The sequence below is a fragment of the Podarcis filfolensis genome (assembly GCF_964270895.1).
Source record: "Podarcis filfolensis genome assembly, chromosome: 8".
NCBI lineage: Eukaryota > Metazoa > Chordata > Lepidosauria > Squamata > Lacertidae > Podarcis > Podarcis filfolensis.
The window spans coordinates 64,627,607-64,646,917 of record NC_139611.1 but is presented as its reverse complement, the minus strand read 5'-3'; the positions used below and the strand labels follow the sequence as shown (position 1 = coordinate 64,646,917).

Sequence of the window (19,311 nt, the reverse complement as noted above, 5' to 3'; positions counted from 1 at the left end):
AGTCTCAGCAACTGCTTCATAGAGGCAAGACCTGCTGGGAAGGAGTTGCTGTGCTCATTTAAGCCTGATAGGCCACCAGGTCCAGGCAGATTGTGTTCTTGGTAATAAAGAGTTAACTCCAACTTGCATGACGTGAGCCCACTTAGCCATCCTTAATGATGCCCAACACTTCAGTTTGCTTTACAGTAGGGCAGAGATAGCTAGTGCTCCTTGGTACTGGTAGGGTGGAAGGAAGGGAGGCTAACAGTAGGGGGAGCCAGAGCCAATAACAGGCCAATCCACCCTCTGACTTTTAGGTCAGAAGGCGGGAAGGTGGGGGCAGGCTGAGGTTGGTGGAGCAGTGTCCTATTTGCCCATTTGTTCTGGACAACTTGTTGTTGTTGAGTCGTTTAGTCGTGTCTGCCTCTTCGTGACCTCATGGACCAAAGCACGCCAGGCACTTCTGTCTTCCACTGCCTCCCGCAGTTTGGTCAAACTCATTCTGGTAGCTTCGAGAACACTATCCAACCATCTCGTCCTTTGTTTTCCCCTTCTCCTTGTGCCCTCCATCTTTCCCAACATCAGGGTCTTTTCCAGGGAGTCTTCTCTTCTCATGAGGTGGCCAAAGTACTGGAGTCTCAGCTTCAGTATCTGCCCTTCCAATGAGCACTCAGGGCTGATTTCCTTAAGAATGGAGAGGTTTGATCTTCTTGCAGTCCATGGGACTCTCAAGAGTCTCCTCCAGCATCATAATTCAAAAGCATCAATTCTTTGGCGATCAGCCTTCTTTATGATCCAGCTCTCACTTCCATACATCACTACTGGGAAAACCATAGCTTTAACTATACGGAGTATATCTGGACAACTAGTCTCTTCCAACTCTTTGATTCAATGAGTAATGTGTGCTTATCAACAAAAAAAGCTACTCCAACATGGCTAGTATCTGTTCTGGATTGATTAATACAGAATATAAGAGTGGGATCTTATAATACAATTTAATAATTTAAATAGTTGCTGAAACATAATAGCATAAGATCGCAGATTAACACAGCATCAATCCTATGCATACCGGCTTTCAAAAGTAATTCCCATTGAATCCAACGGAGCTTACTTGCTAGCAATTGTTTTTTTGGAATGCAGCCTTAATGAACAATACTGAACCACAGGTCAACATCACAGTTTAAAATGCAGAACTGAAAAGACAAAACAGAATTTAATAAAATATCAGAAAGTCTCCTTAAGAATGAACAACATTCAGCTTCAAAAATCCTAATTGTCCTAGCTGCCGCTGTGGAGATAACCACCTGGTATGTGACATTTGCCTTGGTTTTCAATACAAAGTGTATTTTAACTGCGTCATGCTGAAATCTTGTTCCAGCCAGCAGCAGGTCAGATTTAAAAAACAAACAACAAAAAATATCCCTAGGAGAGGAATAGAATACAATAGACAAATAGAATCTGCAACAAAGCGTTGCAGTGTGAAATGCTCCTGTTCAGCAACACCCTCTGCTCTAGCAGAATAGTCCACCACCCCCCTCATATTTTACACCCCCTACCCGCAAAACCAGTTTCTCAGCCTCTGTGGTGGCCACCAAGTAGCTCCATTCCCACTGGGCAATTTTAGTACTCCCCAACCCCATTTGGCTTTTGTGTGTGTGTTGCTGCAGTTCTGCAAATCTTGGGGTTTCTCCAAGTCTGCTTACACATCGATGATTCCGTTTTGGCTACATAAAGATCTACGCTCACCTCTGAACTTTGAAAACAGAGGGAATTGCGATATTGGACTATTCCCTGGCTACCATATATGCAGGGGAGATCAAAGCAATGATTAAATAATGCTTTTGAGCAGCTACAGAGTGCCTTTCCCTAACCGCTAAGTAAGTGCAATAAAAACCCCTCGAATCCGAGATTAATTAAAAAACAAAATACGTTGCTGTTGCTCATCCACGATCTTAACTTGTTTTTTGGAAGTGTCTTAACTGAGTGGGAGGGGTCAGGGGTTGCCTGAGAGTTAATTGCTGGGGGCGGGGAGACCATTCCCGCGAGTGGGGGAACGCGGTGGCCTCTCCAGGGAGCGATTTATTTGTTCTATGGGGGATTTTTTTGCCTTCCGTAAAAGCGTGTCCCACGAGGCAACCCGTAGACACGTGACCTCACCTGGGCTCAGGTGAAGGAGGGGCCCTGGACGCCGTTCACCTGGCTCGGCAGGTAATGCCAAGGCGGGGCTGGCGGGGCGGAAACCATTCCCGGGGGGAAGAGGGGCGCAGGGATCCAGCAGGGATCTTGGAGTGAAGCGGGCGCGGGCCCCGGGGTACCCCAGCGGCCTCGGCTAGGCTAGGCTCAGACCTACCTGTAGAAGGACTAGGCCCTGCCCAGGTGTTAATGGTGACACCAATCCCCTCGGCGCCTCGCTCGTCGCCCCCTTCCTTCCGCCTCCTAGTCTTCGAGTGGTTCCCACCCCCCGTCTTCCCCCCCCTCGCCTCCCACCCAGGCATCTTCCTCGATTTGGGGAGGAAGGGCTTTAACCCAGAAGATCTGAGGCCAGACCAACTTTGAGGGGACAGGCGGATGCAGGTCTGACACTTGCTTACGTGGAGAGACCACCCCACCGCATTACAGGTAATCTGCAGTAGCCTTTTCACCTCCAATCCTGCATATGAATCCCAGGGGGCCCTATCGATTTCAGGGCGGGAGTGCTGCTCCTACTGCTTATGCTCAAGTGAGTATGTTTGAGATTATAGCCTCAAGTGGAGGGGAATGGTGATTTTTAGCCTAGAGGTTTACCAGTATTTTAAATTTGGAACTTCCTCTTGTCTGACTTAACAGGACTGTCTGTGCACCGACGACTTGTATTTATTTAGTTAGCTCGTAAAATGTATGCACCATTTGAAAGAAACCTCAAAGGGGTTTACAAAAAAAACACTACTCACTAACTTGACCAGTCCAGAGACTCTGCACCCCTTAACACTTGCATGCACTCTCTTTTCTTTGGAGCAAACATGTCACTCTCACTGAACTGAAAGAGTAGCCCTTAAAATGTCTGCCCCATTCTTCCTGGAATGCAGGGTAACTACTTTATTTTGCCTTTGTGGTCAGTATAGATATACTTATTGATATACTGGTGGGAGCAAATGTTCCACTATCCAAGACCACCCTTGACTTTGTCAGAAATTTAAGGGTAGGATAGAGATTCAGAATATGTTAAGGGGTAAGTCATATGCAGTAGACTGTTGCTAGGTTTATGGCTGTGGTCCTACCATCCATTGCCAGAACACTCATCTACGTATTGCACACCAGCTCAGCAGTAGTTATTCTGTTTACAAATACAGTGTGGCCAAAATAATCTGGTGGTTACTGGCTTTGGCTGTTGCACTGGGGAAGCGGGGGTTACATATAACATTGGAACAGTTGTTTTGGTTGAAACCAAAGCAATAACAGGAATTATGCAGGTGTGGTAGGTGGGGGGGCAATTCTCTTTTTAAAAAGCAAAACAAAAAACTACAAATAGCTGGCATAGCTTGATCTGATGATTCTGGAATTATTTAGCAAGGGAATCCAACAGAGAGATCTTGTGTTTGTTCAACATGTACTTGTCTGTCTCCTTCCTTCATTTCAAAGTCACCCCTTTCTGCAGCAATGCTGAATGCTGGTCATATACCTTAACTGCTCCTGTCCACCAAGGACACCTTGGCTTGAGCCTAACTGCTTAAGCTGCCCCTTATTACTCTCACAAAGCCTTTTAATTCTCACCATGCATTCATGTTCTTCTGGATTTTCTTGCATCTGTATCAGATAGGTCCTAGAAATGTTCGTGATGAAGCCATTCTCCACACACAGGGTTATATCCAGTTAAGTTCTACTCAAAGTATACCCATTGAAATTAGTGGACCTAAGTTACCTAAGAACAATATAAGAAGAGCCTCCTGGCTCAGGCCAATGGCCCATCTCACCCAACATCCTTTTCTCACTGAAGCCAACCAGTTGCTTAAGGGAAGCTTGCAAGAAGGACCTGAGTACAATAGCGCTTTCACCACTTGTGATCCCCATCAGAGGCATACTGCCACCAGCAGTGGTGATAGTACATAGACATCATGGTTAGCGGCCACTGATTTGTCATAAAGTTAGTCATGTCCATTCATTTCAGTGGGTCTGCTCTGTGTCCCAGCTTCTGCCAACCTAGCAGTTCGAAAGCACACCAATGCAAGTAGATAAATAGATAAATACCTTCCGCTGTGGCGGGAAGGTAAACGGCGATTCCATGCGCTCTGGCTTCCATCACGGTGTTCCGTTGTGCCAGAAGAAGTTTAGTCATGCTGGCCACATGACCCAGAAGGCTATCTGCAGACAAACACTGGCTCCTTTGGCCTGAAGTGAGATGAGCACCTCACCCTTTAGTCTGGACTTAACCGTCCAAGGATCATTTACCTTCTACCTTTTTCTCTGAGTATGACTAATTTTGGATACAGCTCACAGTTCCTGGAAAAGTTCTACTTCCTCTGGAGGGTTCCCATTGCACAAGCATTGATTTGTATTAATTTAAAATATTTCTTAACTACAGGTCTTTGTACAAAGGGGTGGATAAAGCTACTAACACAAGAGAAGTGCAATGTCAAACCCTACAAATAAGCATAACAATATGCAGTAAAATGAATGAAGAGATGAATAAGGCAAAATCCCAACTAAAATGCCTAAAATGAGACATACAGAAAGGTCTTAACACGGGGCCAAAAAGATCGTAATGCCGGCACCAGAAGTGCTCCTTTAGGGAGGGGATTCTGTAGTTGGGGCACCACTGTAGAAAACACCTCTCCTTTGTAAATTCATAATGTACCCCAATTAAAGAAGTTACTTGTAGCTGGGCTTCTGCAGAGGATCTTAAAACACATGAAGGCTTTTATGTTGTTGTTGTTGTTAATTATTTATTTGGACTTATTAGGTGCTTCTTACCTAAGAGCATGGGTCCCACCGAAGTGCTAACTATGACCTTTAAAGCCCTTAATTGGGCTTGCCAGTGTGGCATCTATGAGAACAATGGTGCCATTGAGTCCATTCCCTGGTGCTGACAACACCTCTGAGCCCCCTCCCCCCGGCCCCTTGGTCATGAGATGGTGGAGGTGATTACCTTTTTCTCCCTCAAAAAGTTCATAGAGCTGAAGGATGAAGTTGGAAGTGTGGTGCTGCCCCCCCCTTCCTCTTTCAGTCTGATGTGTTTTTTCAGGCACATTCTACTGGATCTGACTTCTAGCAAGATCCCTTGAAAAAGTGAAGGTGGTGCGCACACTTTCTTTTTTCTCTCTCTCTAGGCGGGTGAGGGCTGGTTTGGGAGAGGGGAAAGAGAAGTGACCAGAGGGGACGGTACCAGGGATGGATTAAGACCTTTAGAGGTCCTAAGCACTTAAAAGATTTAGGCCGCCGCCCCTCCCTAAATATATATATATCTAATTTTAATATAAACAATAATAAACCGTAAAATAATTCGCCGCCGCCAAAATAAAAAGAAACCTACAATAAGATGGAAAACAATGTTGATTTTTGTATATTTGTATAAATAATGTTGTTTTTTGTTCAGCTGTGCCATATGGTCCATGGTAAATCTGGCAATGGAGAAATTCAGTGGTGCCCCCCTTTTCCTTGATGCTCTAAGCACATGCTTATTTTGCTTAATGGTTAATCCAGCCCTGGATGGTACCCATACCACTTGCTCAAAAATCCAAAGACTTTAAACAGTTGGCAACCCCTGCCTTAATGGTTTGGGGCCAAGTTATTTAAAAAAAGGCTGCCTACCCCCATGCAAACCTGCCAGATATTTAAGCTTCTTGACAGAGGCCCTACTCATACACCTGTCGGGAAAAGAGGGCAGGCTAGCAGACAGGAAGGATTGGGGCTTTTTCCATCGTGGCTCCGCAATTGTGGAGCTCCCTAACCCAGGATACACAATCAGACTCCTTCTTGATATCACTTAAGAGGGACCTAAATGCATTTTTAAATTTGTATTTGTGACTGCTTTTTGGGGGGGATATGCAAGAGGTAAGGAGCTTCTTAACTTTGTTCAGATGGATGGCTAATGGAACTGGATTGGAAGAAGGGAGAATGATTTACCGCTGCTATTGACATTAACGAAATGTTTGATATTTGTATGTTGTTTTAAAATTGTTTTAATATCTTAGTCAGCTGCCATGGGAAAGCAGTCTCTTTTGCACAGTTACAAACTAAGAGAAACGAATCCTCTGAACCTACTTAACAAAAACAAAACCTTTCCTTTTTGTCTTTGTGAGCACAGGATATTCTGAAATGGACGAAGCAGCTGCTTAGGGTCTAGATTAACCCCAAAGAAGACAAAGCAAAAGGTAAATAACAAAAAAGGAGAGGGGTTTTTGGGGGGGGAGGGAGAAGAGAAGGGAGATGGGAAAAGTCGGCACAAAAAATATGACATGCTGGGGGGGGGGGGAATCCTGCCTTTCTTCCCTCAGGCCATTCTATTTCTGTCTTCAAGGAAAGCTGAATTCTTTGTTAGACCTGTACAAATAAGGCAAAATGAGTTCATTTGCATGATTCCTTAATTTGTGTAATCCTGCAATATTTACAGCGTTCCATAACTTGATTCTGGCTTTGCTGTTACAAGGAGCTCTGTGTGATGCCAAAGCTCAGACTCTCCCCTTCACCACTGGAGGTTTTCTTCAGCCACTCTTCCACCTCCTGAAGCTTCAGCCACCCAGCGCCCATATAGGACAGGTGTGTTGGGTGTGCACAGAACTTCCACCACCAGCCGCAACCACCCCAGACACATTGCACTTGTCTTTTCCTGGCTCATCCTCACTTCAGCTTCCTGAAAGCATATCTACCCTTCCAAAGGCTATATTTGAAAGCCCTGGGCAGAAATTCCATATGACACAACGGGTTGCACTTGGAAAGCAAAGTTGGCAAGCCTTGTCTTCAACACCAATAACAGAAGTGCTTTCTGTTTATATGTGGGGTCATCTGGAACTCCATTGTATCTTCAAAGGGCTAGAAACTTGATTTATTTTTATTTCAAACAGAAAGTTGATCTTCTCAGGAAACTGCATTCTGCATCCAGTGTTGTCATGTGTTTCCATAGAATTGCAGCACATAATGCAGAGCAGGGGTGGGGTGAGAATCTGAAGTGGACACAAGTACCAAAAATATTTGTTCCACAGCTTGTTGGCCTTTTAAGGGAGCCTCATGGGAGACTTGTATCATCTGACACCTATATGCAATGTTGGAGGAGGGTCTTTGGTGCATTCCCAGTGTCCAAAGGAGATTTTCATTAGAAAATTGGCAGCATCGTAGCCATGCTCCTATATAAACAGAAAGAGGGGATATGTGAGGCAAAGAGGTGCTGGGATTCAGAATATGGCACTCAGTCCTGCCAGCCTTTCATCGTTCCTTCTCTGAGCCACTTGCAATCTCTGCTTTGTGGGATTTTTGTACAGATACAGATCCCACACTACAGCAGCAGTAACATGGAACCTAATACCAAGTAAATCTTGACCGTAGCAGACTCTTGCTGTCATGGTAGAGGCAGAACTTGAGCATCTTAACCTCTTTCTCTTCTGGTGCTTCTGCTCAGGTCATCTGGATTTGATGGGGAGCATGTATGTTTGAGCATGTGTGGTTTTTGTTTTCTGTTTTATCTCTCTCTCCTTGTCAGGAGTCGAAAGGGTAGCAAGTCATGCTTGGAAAGACACAAGGACATCGCCAAAACCTAAGCAGCTACCACCAGCCCCCTAGAGATGTTGCGGTACCCCAGCAGATCAACTCTCCCAGAGCGACTGACATTAGCTTGGAGGTGTTCAGTGGCTCTACCCCTGAGCTCAAGCAAACCCGCAAGCCAACACGAGCTGCGAGAAGCCGCAAAGCCGACCCCAAAGATGCCGGTGGGAGGGAGGGCGAAACGAGTACCTTTATCCCTGGTGCTGTGGAGACCCCCCGGCCCCCCTGCTGCCCCACTCTGTCCCAGGCCTGGAGTGTTTACAAAGCGATCTTCTGCTGCATTGTGACATGCGGGGACTGCTTCAGGGACTGCCCTTCTAGGAGCCTCTACAATGAGGCACTGACAGATGAGAGCCGAGAGTGCAATGGGCGTTCGCCAAACAGTCCTGCCAATAGCTCCCCTGCTGAAAAAAACGGGAGCCAAACTAAAAAGAGCACGATCGGGAGCAGTTTCAGCTACCCAGATGTGAAACTGAAAGGGATCCCAGTGGGGATTTATACCCCTAGCCCCCACACGGATACTGATTCATGCTACAAGGAGCCTCTTCCGGAGAAGATAGCCAGGAACAGCATAGAGAAGCAACCTCTCCCCAGCAGCCTTCGAAGCTCTGAGGATTACTCCGCCGACGATTTGGATACCGACAGTGACAGTGACCCAAAGAATAGCTCTATATCCAGTGGTCGGATTGATTACCTGATCCACAGGAAACTGACCGAGCTCTTCAGCATTCACCAAATTGACGAGCTGGCCAAGTGTACGTCGGACACCGTCTTCCTGGAGAAGACCAACAAGATCTCAGACCTCATCAACAGCATCACTCAGGACTATCACTTGGATGAGCAGGATGCCGAATGCAGGCTGGTCCGGGGGATCATACGCATCAGCACGCGCAAGAGCCGGGTCCGACCCCGCGTTTCTGTCCCGACCCGCCCGAGTCTGGAGGAGAGCATGAGCAGAGGCAATCTGCCAGACAGTGGCAACGAGACCATGTTGGCATCTGTGCTCCCTAGCGAAGGAGGTACGTATGAAGCTCTGTGCTGTGTTTAGAGCAAAGGGGAGCCATAATAATCAAGGGTGCCTACCACAGATACATTAAAAAGCCTATGAAGTATGGGGCTTTTTAATACATATTAGAGAGAGAGACGAAGAAGAAGAAATAAGCAAATATGCATGAATAGTTAAGCACCAGTTTTAACACCAGATCTGGTTTCTCTTGGTGGTAGTTATTCCAATCCACATGTACCATATACAAAGAAATATCCTACATTTTAGCCCAATTTGCTTAACAGAGTAAAACAACACTAATCTACCCCTGGAGTCAGCATTCACAGGATCCTTAACAAGGGTAAAGATAACAACCAGTTGAAAACCTTTACTACTCTACATTCCCAAATTGCAAAAGGATGCCACTGTGGGTCCCATCTCTGCATTACAATATGGCGGTGGGCAACTTTAAAGCTTTGGAAGCTGGAGTAATGTGGGAGACCCTGGCCAAATCCCTGTTTGGTCAGAAAGTTCACTGGGTGATTTTGGATCAGTTGTCCATTTGCACCTATGTCCCCCTGCTGGGAAGGCCTGTTGTGAAGATGAAACTGGATGGAGGGTGGAGACGATAGTGGCAGCAGGGAACAAAGTATGCTACCCTGAGCTTCTTGCAGGAGTGATAGAATAAGAATGCAATAAAATCCTTTGGTGGGCATGCTTGTATGTATACTCCTCTCCCACATGCACGTGCATATCCCTCACTCTTCCTAAGTAGGTTCAAACAGCCATCTTTTCCCAAAGTGTCACAGTTGCCACACGGCATGTTTTAAGATGTGGAGAGGCCCAGGGGCAGAATGTGCATTTGAGTGGCCCCTTCCTTCACACACAAACCTACATCAATGTCATTTATACCCCTCAACTGGAGCGCACTGTTTTGTCAGTATGGAGTGGCCCCTGCTGTGTGAGGCCGGGGGCCATTACCTCCTCTAAAAAGGAAGAGGGGCATTGTGTTGTCACCTAGTAGGAGCCTTCTGTTAGGGTCAAATGCATGGGGTGTTTGCAGTCAACACTCCCTGATAAGCTATGAAAATCCAGCTTGGAAGGCTACCTGAATTCATGCTTTTTTCTTCGCTGTAGGCCAGAAATGCCTGGGAGGCAAGCAAAGGAGAAGGCTTTTATGTCTCTCACATGCACCCCCAATGCCAGGGATGGAGAGCCCTGTCCTTCCACATGTTGTTGGACTCCTAACAGACCCAGCCAACATAGACAGTTATGAGAGGTGATGGGAGCTGTAGTCCAGCAATATCTTGAGAGTCACAGGTTTCCTGCTATAGGTTATCAGTAGCTTCTTATTTTGAATGACTTGAAAATATTCGCTCATAGCTAAGGTAGCATATGGTGGGCTCTCCTTTAGCAACTGGATCTAGCCACTAGAAGACTCAGCAAAGACTTGAACCAAAATCCCAGTTCAGCAGCTGAGTCATTCTCCAAGTTACTACCTCTAAGCCTCAACCTCGTATTTGCAAAAGGGGGGGGGTATAACGGCAACACAATTTCAAGGGTGATGATGAGAAGGAATGAAAGAATGAGGGTGGTCTACAAACTGAAATAAGCTCAAGTTTTCTTACGTAAAACCCTGGGTACATTTGGGGGTTGTAACATTTTGTGCACTCGCTAGCAAACTGGTTATACCCTTGTCTGTTTCACAGAGGCAAACCTGGCTGTGTTGCCAAGTGTGTGCTCATCAGTTCCCCGTTCAGTGTGTACCTGTATGAGATGCTTGTGCAAGCAGGCGTTTCCCCACATTCACACACTTAGCTGTTTGGGTATATCCCTAAAATATGTAGATGCCAAATGATGTGTGTTTCCTTTCAAATTTCTTCTTCTCCTTTTGGTTATCTGTCTTCTAGATTTCCCTGTTCAGATATCTGTAGAAACCACAGCAGATATGAAAGCCAGGAACATGAGGCATGGAGCATACAGCACTGCTGGTAAGCCATCTTCACAGAATGAATCGTGTTACCTCCTTTTTCAGTTTGCGACTATCAAGCCATCACCATCTTCCCAAAGTGAGCCTGAAGTCACTTATAATTAGGCTCACTATAAATGTTGTTTGCGGACAGTACTATTGTTTGTTACTAAGCAAGCTCAGTCACAGACTGTTGGTGGTCCATGGATCACTCTTTGGGAACTTTTGGCTTAGAGCTAAGCTCTGCTCCATGCAGTTTAATCATCATGCAATTTGAATATTCAAATATAGAAATGGGTAACACCAACTGTGGTATTACAGTCCTGGGGATCCAACTGCAGATTAATTCTATGATTTCCTTTGAACAAGTGTGCGGAACCTATGATCATGCACATTTATTCATGAAGGGTTCTGGCCATGTTATTGGGAATCCTGGAAAATCAGGTGTTCAACTGAATGGTGTTCAACTGAATGGGGTATGTTGTCTGAACAGTGCTTCTGAACTCCAGGGCTAGGAAACTTGTGACGCAGCCCTGAATTATCAACTTGTTTATAGAGATTATAAGAAGGAGTGAGACCCTGTCAGCATAATGCATATCTGCTCAAAGATTTGATTTGGCTGCCAATAAATTCAAGGTGTTACTGTTAATATATAAAACCTGCAACAGCTTCAGACCCATGTACTTGAAGGATTTCCTTCCCCTATATGCTCCCACTTTGGAACTGGTGCTTTTAAATGACCCACTCTGCACTTGTAAGATATCAGTCTTTTACCGTGGCAACACCTATTTTCTGAAATCCCCTGCCTGTTAATGTCAGGCAGACAACTCTCTTGTATTATTTTTGACAGCTGCCCAAAAATGTTTTATTTAGGCTAATCTACCCAAAACATGTAATTTTATACCTTTTTACCAATTTTATACCATATTTTATACCATTTTATGTAAACTGTTTAGGGATATATTTTTGATCAAGTGATCAAGTGATATATACAGTAAAGGTGGAATAAATAGACCCGATTGGCTTGGGTGCAAAGTAAACCTGTTCCTGCCTTCTGCCTAATGAGCACAAAGGCACTGGTAGGATTCGCAATTCCTTTGCTTTGGCAGCAGGGTGGGTGGAATGTTCTCCTGTGTGACTTTGGGGTTGGTTTTATTTATTGGCTTAATTATTTCAGTGTTACTGATGAATGAGGAGAATCGGAGACATGACTTGAGAAGAGAGCGTAGCAACTAATTCCAGTCACTACTTCTTTCCCCATGATAATCCTGTTTTAAAATTCTTGGATGAGCCTAGCTTTTTAGCCTATACCCTCTTCCACGCACATTTCTGGCTATGGTCTTGCTGACCTGTTTTAATATATGCAACAACCTTTGGTAACGTTATTCTTTTTCTGCTAGCCGTGGAGAGAGGCAAAGTACTATACAAGGTACGGAAGCCCTGCTGTCTGGCAGCTGGAAATGGTTCTCTCTCTGCCGGCTTCTTCCTGAGGTTTCCCAAGGCCATTGCCTGTGTTTTTCTGACCCTACTTTGCACAGCCTTGAAGGCTAAGAACTTGCTCTTGGTTTTTACAGGCTCGCCGAGATTCTTAGGAGTTTTGACTTCTCTCCTGCAATACCTGTTTCCACACAAGTGATTGGTGGGAGTGGAGGGTGGAGGCTGCATAAATCTGAGTCACAGAGACAGGGGAGACCTTATAGTCCAGCTGCCTGCTTAATGCAAGACACAACTATGGCTATCCCTAACAGCTGTCATTCAGCCTCTGCTTAAGTTATTCCAGTGAAAGAGAGCCTACTGTCTCCCATGACAGTCTTTCCCATTGCCAGACAGCTTTTGCCATGATTGTATTATGGAATGCAGGCTGTAATGTCTGATGTGGAATCTACCAGGTTAAGTAGGGTACAAAGAATCTCAGGTTCTGTTTGTTCTTACCAAAAGTCAGGTTCTAGTCCTCATGGCTGTGGACTTTTTGAGAGGGATCCACTGCTTGCGTTGGAATATAGGGGTTGCAGCGTACCATTTTTGCAGATATTTTCTTCTTCTTCTACCCCTTTCCTAGGTATGCCATAGTCCTGTGTGGCTCTCCTCTCCCTCTTCTTGTTCCATCTGCCTCCTGTTCTTAGGGTTAAAATGGCTGCCAAGAGCAGCATCACCGGTGTGCCTTAGCTGTGCTTTAGCAGACACCGACTATGACAGAGTTCGAGAGCACCTTGCACACAGCTTGTGGTCAAGCTACATTCCCCGAGCTTGATGCAAGAATGGCTGGGTGCAGTTCTTGGGTCTTACATGGGATCTTGGGTTAGTTATAAACAGGGCTGTGAGTCTTCTGCACATCCATGATGCAGGGTTTGGCTAAGAATGCTGGCTTTCTTTCCCCACCTACCTCTCAAGATGAGCTTCAAGTTTTTGTAGCTACAAAGAGACACTTCAAGATATGCAGTTAAGTCTTCTTCAGCTGAACATGAAACAGCACTTCTGTAGTCTACTGGGCTTTAATGCTGTTTCTTTATGGCAAACAGAAACGGGGGCTTCATCTGCATTATATATTTAAAGCAGTATCATAGGATCCTAGACTTGTAGAATTGGAAGGGACCCCAATCTTATGTAGTCCTGCAATGTTAAATAATTCCTAACAGATGGCCATCCAGCCTCTGTTGGGCTGGAGAGTCCACCTCTTTCTGAGGTAGTCCGTTCCACTGTCGAAAGCTCTTAACATCAGGAAGTTTCCCCAAATGTTTAGTCAGAATCTTTTTTCGTGTAATTTGAATTCATTGGTATCATACCACTTTAAACAGTTATGGCTTCCTCCAAAGAGTCCTGGGAACTGTACTTCGTTAAGGGTGCTGAAAGTGGTTAGGAGACCCCAATTTCCCTAATAGAGCTGTGATTCCCAGAGTTCTGTGGGAAGAGGGGTTGGCTGTTGAACCACTGTGGAATTGTAGCTCTGTGAGGGGAATAGGGGTCTCTTTGCAACTCCCAGCACCCTTAACAAACTACAGTCCCCAGGATTCTTTGTGGGGAATCCAAGACTATTTAAAGTAGTATGATATTGCTTTAAATGTATGGTGCAGATGGGTCCAGAGTTTAAAAAAAAATACTAAAAAGCAACCATGTTTACATAAATACGAGAAGATGCTGTTTTCCTGCATTGTGATTTTCAGTCCAATAAATGATGAATTGGTTCCATTTTTTGTGAGGAGGTCTGTTTATTTTTCTCTACTTCTTTGACAGATGTGGTCTGTCAGTTTACCCATTTGTGCAATTTCATATCTTCCTCTATGGATGGAAAATGGGATTTCCAACAGCTGACCAAAACCTTTTTGCAGCAGTTAAACAGCTTAACAAATGATACAAGAGGGGTGGACAGATTTCAGGCTTGTTGGATCTACTTTTTTCTCCTTTTTTACTAGAACCTAAAGATGTACAAACCAAGAGCCAAGTACAAAAGTCATGCAGAATGAAAGAGCAAGAGTGCTTCTGAGCACATTCTGAGCCTCGGAACTTGGTTCGAGTACCAGAACTGACCTGAGCTCACAATTCTTTCTTTTTTTAAAAGTCCACTCCCAGTTACCAAATCTTCATCTCAGCAACATAATTGGGGTGGGGAGAGCTGTTTGGTTGTTGCATTTGTTAATCAGTTGCGGGTTGGAAATCCTTGTTAATCCATTGCACATCACCCAGTAGATCCTGAACTACCTCTTGCCCTATAACTATTATATGTACCGGGGCGGGCAACCACTGGACCATAGGCCTAATTAGGACCACAGCACCATTTGGACCTCAGGACCATTTTGCCCAAGCCACTCATGCCTGGGGCAGGTTAAGGTGTAGGTGGGTCCGAGGGGGCTTGCAGTAGGTGCTGCCACCATCATGATATCAGTTGATTGACAGGGGAGTTGTCCTAGCCATATGTCAAACTTCGCCCCCAGGGACTAGGGAAAATAAGGAACCCTAAGGCTGGCAGAAGTCCATAACAGCCGGAAGTGGACTGAGTATGTTCCATGGGCATGGAATGCTGAATGACTGCCAGCTGGTGGAATGGACTGTCTGTAATCTTGAACAGGAGCACTTCACACAAAACTCTGTTGCAGATGCAACTTGTAGTCTCCAAAATGTCAAATTGCAGCCTCTTGGGAACTTTAAGTAAAACAAATTTGACCAATTCAAATTTCCAGAATTATTCATTCATTCATTCTCTCTCTCTTTCCCCCTCCCCCCTCTTCACTGAATTTGGGGTGGGTGGGTGTGCTGATGATATACAGCCCTGGTTATAGTACAGTGTTCCAGCTTATCCTTTGGGTATGCATTTTCCAGGCTTTTGTATATTATGTATAAAACTCAGTGTGATCTGTTATTTACAACTAAAACTAAAACTAAAACACCCTCTTCTTTGTTTTCCCCTCTCAAGGATCTCCCCTGAGCAGAGGCTCTTCTTTCCAGGATACAGAGACAGATTCCTCTGGAGCTCCTCTGCTGAAAGTCTATTGCTGAAAAATGGACCTCGGGAACGAACGTGCTAGGCAACGAGGCCACGGGGCAAGTTCCCGATTTCTAAATGACAAATACGATGCCACTTTATTTTGTTTGTCAATTTTTAATAATTGAACTGACTCCCTTAACTTGCATTTTAAGGGAGCCTCATAAGCAGATTGTTGTCTAGCAGCAAAATGACAGGAAAAGGATATTGGCACCAGCCATAAGTTGGGCTTTCCCAAAATGCCTGGTTCTGGTGCCATTTTCCAAGATAGATTCTGCTGTAAACTTGCCTTCAGATGACCAAGCTAGTGCCTTTTTCACTACATCCATAAGCAACTTTTTGCTGTAATGGACGTTAAGTAGCAGTGATGGTTTTTTTGCACACGTCTTTCTAAGTGTGATCGTCCCACTAGTGTAAGGGCTCCTGTTATGCAATATCCCACATTATGTTGGTTTGATGGTGCTTGGAGACCTTGAAGACATCTTTCTACATCTGTCGTTACTTAGTACAGGATGCTTGGCTCAAGAGTACCACATCTGTGCCTTGGATGGACTGTGTTGAGCGAGTGATGATGAAACCGCCTTCAATGATGGCAAATTGACATGAATGATGGCAAATCAACTTTCAAGCAGTGTGTAATCCGTGGCCATCCTACAGACTTTCTAACTAAGTTAACACAAGCTGCTTGGTAAACCAGCCAAGACGTGACTTCATATGGCTTGCCAACCATTTGTTGCAGAGCATTGTTTCAGTCAACTGACAACCATCATCCAGGGTTGGAAATGATAGCTAGATTGGGGCTTGCTATGAAAAACCATAGCACTCGGCATCACATGTCATTTTCAGTTCTTTTTTTCTGAGCCCATCCCGCTCTACATCAAAGTTAAGCCTTGGAGGGTAAAAGAAGAAACCAGTTTATAAACAAGCCAGCTTATATCAAGCAAATCATAGCTTTCATAGTAATTGTCAAGCCTCAGAATGACATTTAGAAACTTGACACATTTTTTCTCATATGGAACGTCAAGGAGTTTGCGATGGATTGGGATCCACAGTGTATCTGGGACATTTAACTTGAAATTCAAACTGGTTTGAAACCCATTTACGTTGTTTTGCTTCCCTCAGATAGCAATGTGAATTGTTACTAGCCATCCTTTTAGCAATCCTATAGTCTGTTGACAGAATAAAGGTACCCAGGGCTCCTTTGTTCAGAGCCCTTTTCACCTTTGTGCCTCAAATTCAGGCTGCTTTGATTTCAGTGGCAGAAGAGCTGAGATGTTGATGAAATGTTCTGCAACTGTGGATGGGTAGTTTCCAATGACGGCTGTGCAAAAAGACTCTTGTCCCTGGAGCTGTTGCCATAGAAGATGGCAGCATCACACACTGACCCAGTGATAAGTGTGGTGTAACATTGGGCTTAGCTGGGCAGAGCAAGCACGTTTGTGTAATGTTATTAAACAGCGGCCACAGTCCAAAGCCCCACAACTCTGCATACTGTTTTTGGAGCTCTTGGGAGGATGCATATGTTGTGAGGGGGACGGGGGAGAGAGAGAACGCATAGCTCTCCCTTTCCCTCACCCCCACTAACATCTCGTGAGTGAATTCCTTCTCCTTTCTGTTCCCCCAACCCCAGTACTCTCACCTGGAGTCTTCCCAGATTGGACCAGTGTGTGTTTTGTTCTTTGCAGAAGACTGCAGGGAAATCCTCAGCCAGGTTAATTCATGCAGCTGGTGGCATTTTGGTGATTTGCTGTATACTTATCTTCATTTTTAACTTAGGCTTGATCAGAACTGGTAGCAGTGTATAATTTCCCCTCTTTTAAATGTGCACACTTAGTTGTCAGTAACACACTGGATACACAATACTGTGCTGATTTTTTAAAAAGTGCCAGTCACTCCCCACTGTTGCCTCTCTCTTTCTCTCCTGCACCTTTCTGTTTTGTACCTTAACTTGCCTGGAGGGGACATTTTCGAAATAGTAGTGTGTTTTCTTTGGGAAAGGAGCTAATATGGAAAATACATGTCCTTTTAGTCTTTTTAAAAAGCCAGTGAACTTTTAAAAAATAGTAATGATGATTATGATGATTAAAAAAAAAATCTACCCCTCTTCCACCCATACCAAGGTATGGGTTTAATCTCAAGGATGACAGCAGCATTTAGGAATGGGTTCCGATGTTGCCTTTTGCAAATACCACGAACTTTGCATAATGTTCTAATGGTTTGTTTGTTCCACTTGCAAATATGTTCCACCTGCAAATATGTACATATTTTTATTGATTATTAATTTCAGTTGACAAAAACATACCCACAAATGGAATACAGAACTTAACAGTTGTTCAGGAAAGAAAGAAATCAGTTGATGGTTGTGGTCTTAAAACATTCGAAAGTAGGCAGTCAAATGAAGGTCCTTCACAGGGTTCTGTGTGTCAATGGAGGGTGAAAACCATGTTCAATTGTCTTAACAAAGTCAATAAAAGGATACCATGTTGTGCAGAAGAAGACGCGAGTCCTTTTTTTCCAGATCAATGTTCCTTTCATGAGGTGGTTTGTCCATAAGCACAATGTCCCGTACTTGCAAAATTCAAGCTTCAAAAAGTTTTGCAGTTAAAGGCTTTCCAGTTCTTTGTTTATCACTAATCAATCTGCAACGAAGGATGAGATATTTATTAATTGTATTCTTAATCTGAAGAGTAAAATAAAAGGGCTAGTTTTGGGTCTCATCATAGTGACTGTCCTGTCATCTGATTAATTATTTGAAAGAATAATTTTCCCCAAAAGAGAATGAATGGGGCAAAAAGATTATTAGGGAACTAGGCAAATTGCATTCCTGCCAGCAGAATTTGGATGTATTGTTAATTTTATTCAACCTGACTGGGCACATGTGCTATTTTTAGAACATTTTCTCAAGTCCTAATTGAGAGAGATCCGAATGGTAGTCTAGTCCAATTTTGTTTCCATAGTTGTTCCTCTAGCTCTTCTCCACAATATTTTCCCCATTTTATTCTTAATAAAATGAAATAAGAGGAGGGGTAGCAAGAGGATTTTATATAGTTTGGAAATGATTCCTTTTTCCAGTGTGTTGGTAGTATAAAATAATTGTTCAAAGCTGTTTAGGTTGAGTAGTGTCTGAGCCCTTAGGTTTGGTTGGTTTAGGAAGCGTATGATCTGTTGCATCTGGTCTGGAACTCCCCTTTCAAGCAGTATTTGATGACCCTGAAAAATAAGAGCAAATTCCTATGGGGAGCAGTATCAGTTGTGGGTCTGTACAGATAAGGAAGCCAAATGGTGTAGGCTTGTGTGTTCTTAAGGGAAATGCTTCAAATGTGCCCAAGGTGGATTAAGTCTCTGCCTCTTTGTCAGAGAACAGATAGCTTCAGGGGATATCAAAGGTTAGAACACACTGGACTTGATGAACCAGTTTTCCCCTTTCTCCTACTACTAGGAGAAAAATCTCCCCCCCCCCCCAGCTTTCACCATCAACTTCTTCTGCAGAAAAAAGAAATTTTAAGCTTCTACCAGTGATCTCTGAGATGACAATAAAAAACAAGGAACAGGGGTGTGCACACCATAAGAAGCTTTGAGCCATCCCAAATAAATACAAGTTGGCACTCTGCAGTCAGAAGAAAGCACCACTGGGAGTTCAGTGGCAGTTACTCCCAGGAAATGATGCATGGGACTGCAGTCATGCTGATCCTAATAAACTGGGCATTATATGTATTGCTGCTACCCACCCAGCCCAAAGCAGGGGTAAAATATACAGTGGTACCTCAGGTTATATACGCTTCAGGTTACAGACTCCACTAACCCAGAAATAGTGCTTCAGGTTAAGAACTTTGCTTCAGGATGAGAACAGAAATCGTGCTCCGGCGGTGCGGCAGCAGGAGGAGGCCCCATTAGCTAAAGTGGTGCTTCAGGTTAAGAACAGTTTCAGGTTAAGTACGGACCTCCAGAACGAATTAAGTACTTAACCCGAGGTACCACTGTATTATGAATCAACTCAGCTGCTTTTCTTTTTGACTCTCCTTGGTGTGACTATGGGGCATAATCAGCTCCTGCTGTTTAAAATGTGGTCATGAGCGCTCATTTTTGTTTCAGTGGAAAGTAACAATAGAGCTGAGGTGGCCACCTTCTCTTCTCCAGTTCATTGATTTCCATTTTTCATGAGAACTTATT

The 19,311-nt window shown here is 44.3% G+C and overlaps 1 protein-coding gene across 4 annotated transcripts; it reads left to right on the top strand.

Moving 5' to 3' along the window:
• The first annotated feature begins 1,985 nt into the window (after nucleotides 1–1,985).
• KDF1 (keratinocyte differentiation factor 1) lies at nucleotides 1,986–17,637 on the top strand. Of its 4 annotated transcripts, XM_083627624.1 has the most exons (6): nucleotides 2,073–2,187; nucleotides 6,260–6,326; nucleotides 7,649–8,729; nucleotides 10,606–10,686; nucleotides 12,065–12,093; nucleotides 15,073–17,637. In XM_083627624.1, exons 3-6 carry the CDS (start codon nucleotides 7,670–7,672, stop codon nucleotides 15,082–15,084), a joined length of 1,182 nt encoding a protein of 393 aa, XP_083483750.1. In that variant the 5' UTR covers nucleotides 2,073–2,187; nucleotides 6,260–6,326; nucleotides 7,649–7,669; the 3' UTR covers nucleotides 15,085–17,637. The 4 variants fall into 4 exon arrangements, with proteins under 4 accessions (XP_083483748.1, XP_083483747.1, XP_083483750.1 ...); XM_083627622.1 differs by lacking the exon at nucleotides 12,065–12,093 and having other exon boundaries at nucleotides 1,986–2,598; XM_083627621.1 differs by lacking the exon at nucleotides 12,065–12,093 and having other exon boundaries at nucleotides 2,006–2,187.
• The last annotated feature ends 1,674 nt before the right edge of the window (nucleotides 17,638–19,311 follow it).

What these genes read in the sequence shown, in the direction of transcription:
- KDF1 (XM_083627622.1), top strand. Translation starts at nt 7,670, where the DNA reads ATGCTTGGAAAGACACAAGGACATCGCCAAAACCTAAGCAGCTACCAC. An exon ending in TGTGCTCCCTAGCGAAGGAG is followed by an intron (nt 8,730 to 10,605) that starts GTACGTATGAAG and finishes TCTGTCTTCTAG; the next exon opens with ATTTCCCTGTTCAGATATCT. An exon ending in TGGAGCATACAGCACTGCTG is followed by an intron (nt 10,687 to 15,072) that starts GTAAGCCATCTT and finishes TCCCCTCTCAAG; the next exon opens with GATCTCCCCTGAGCAGAGGC.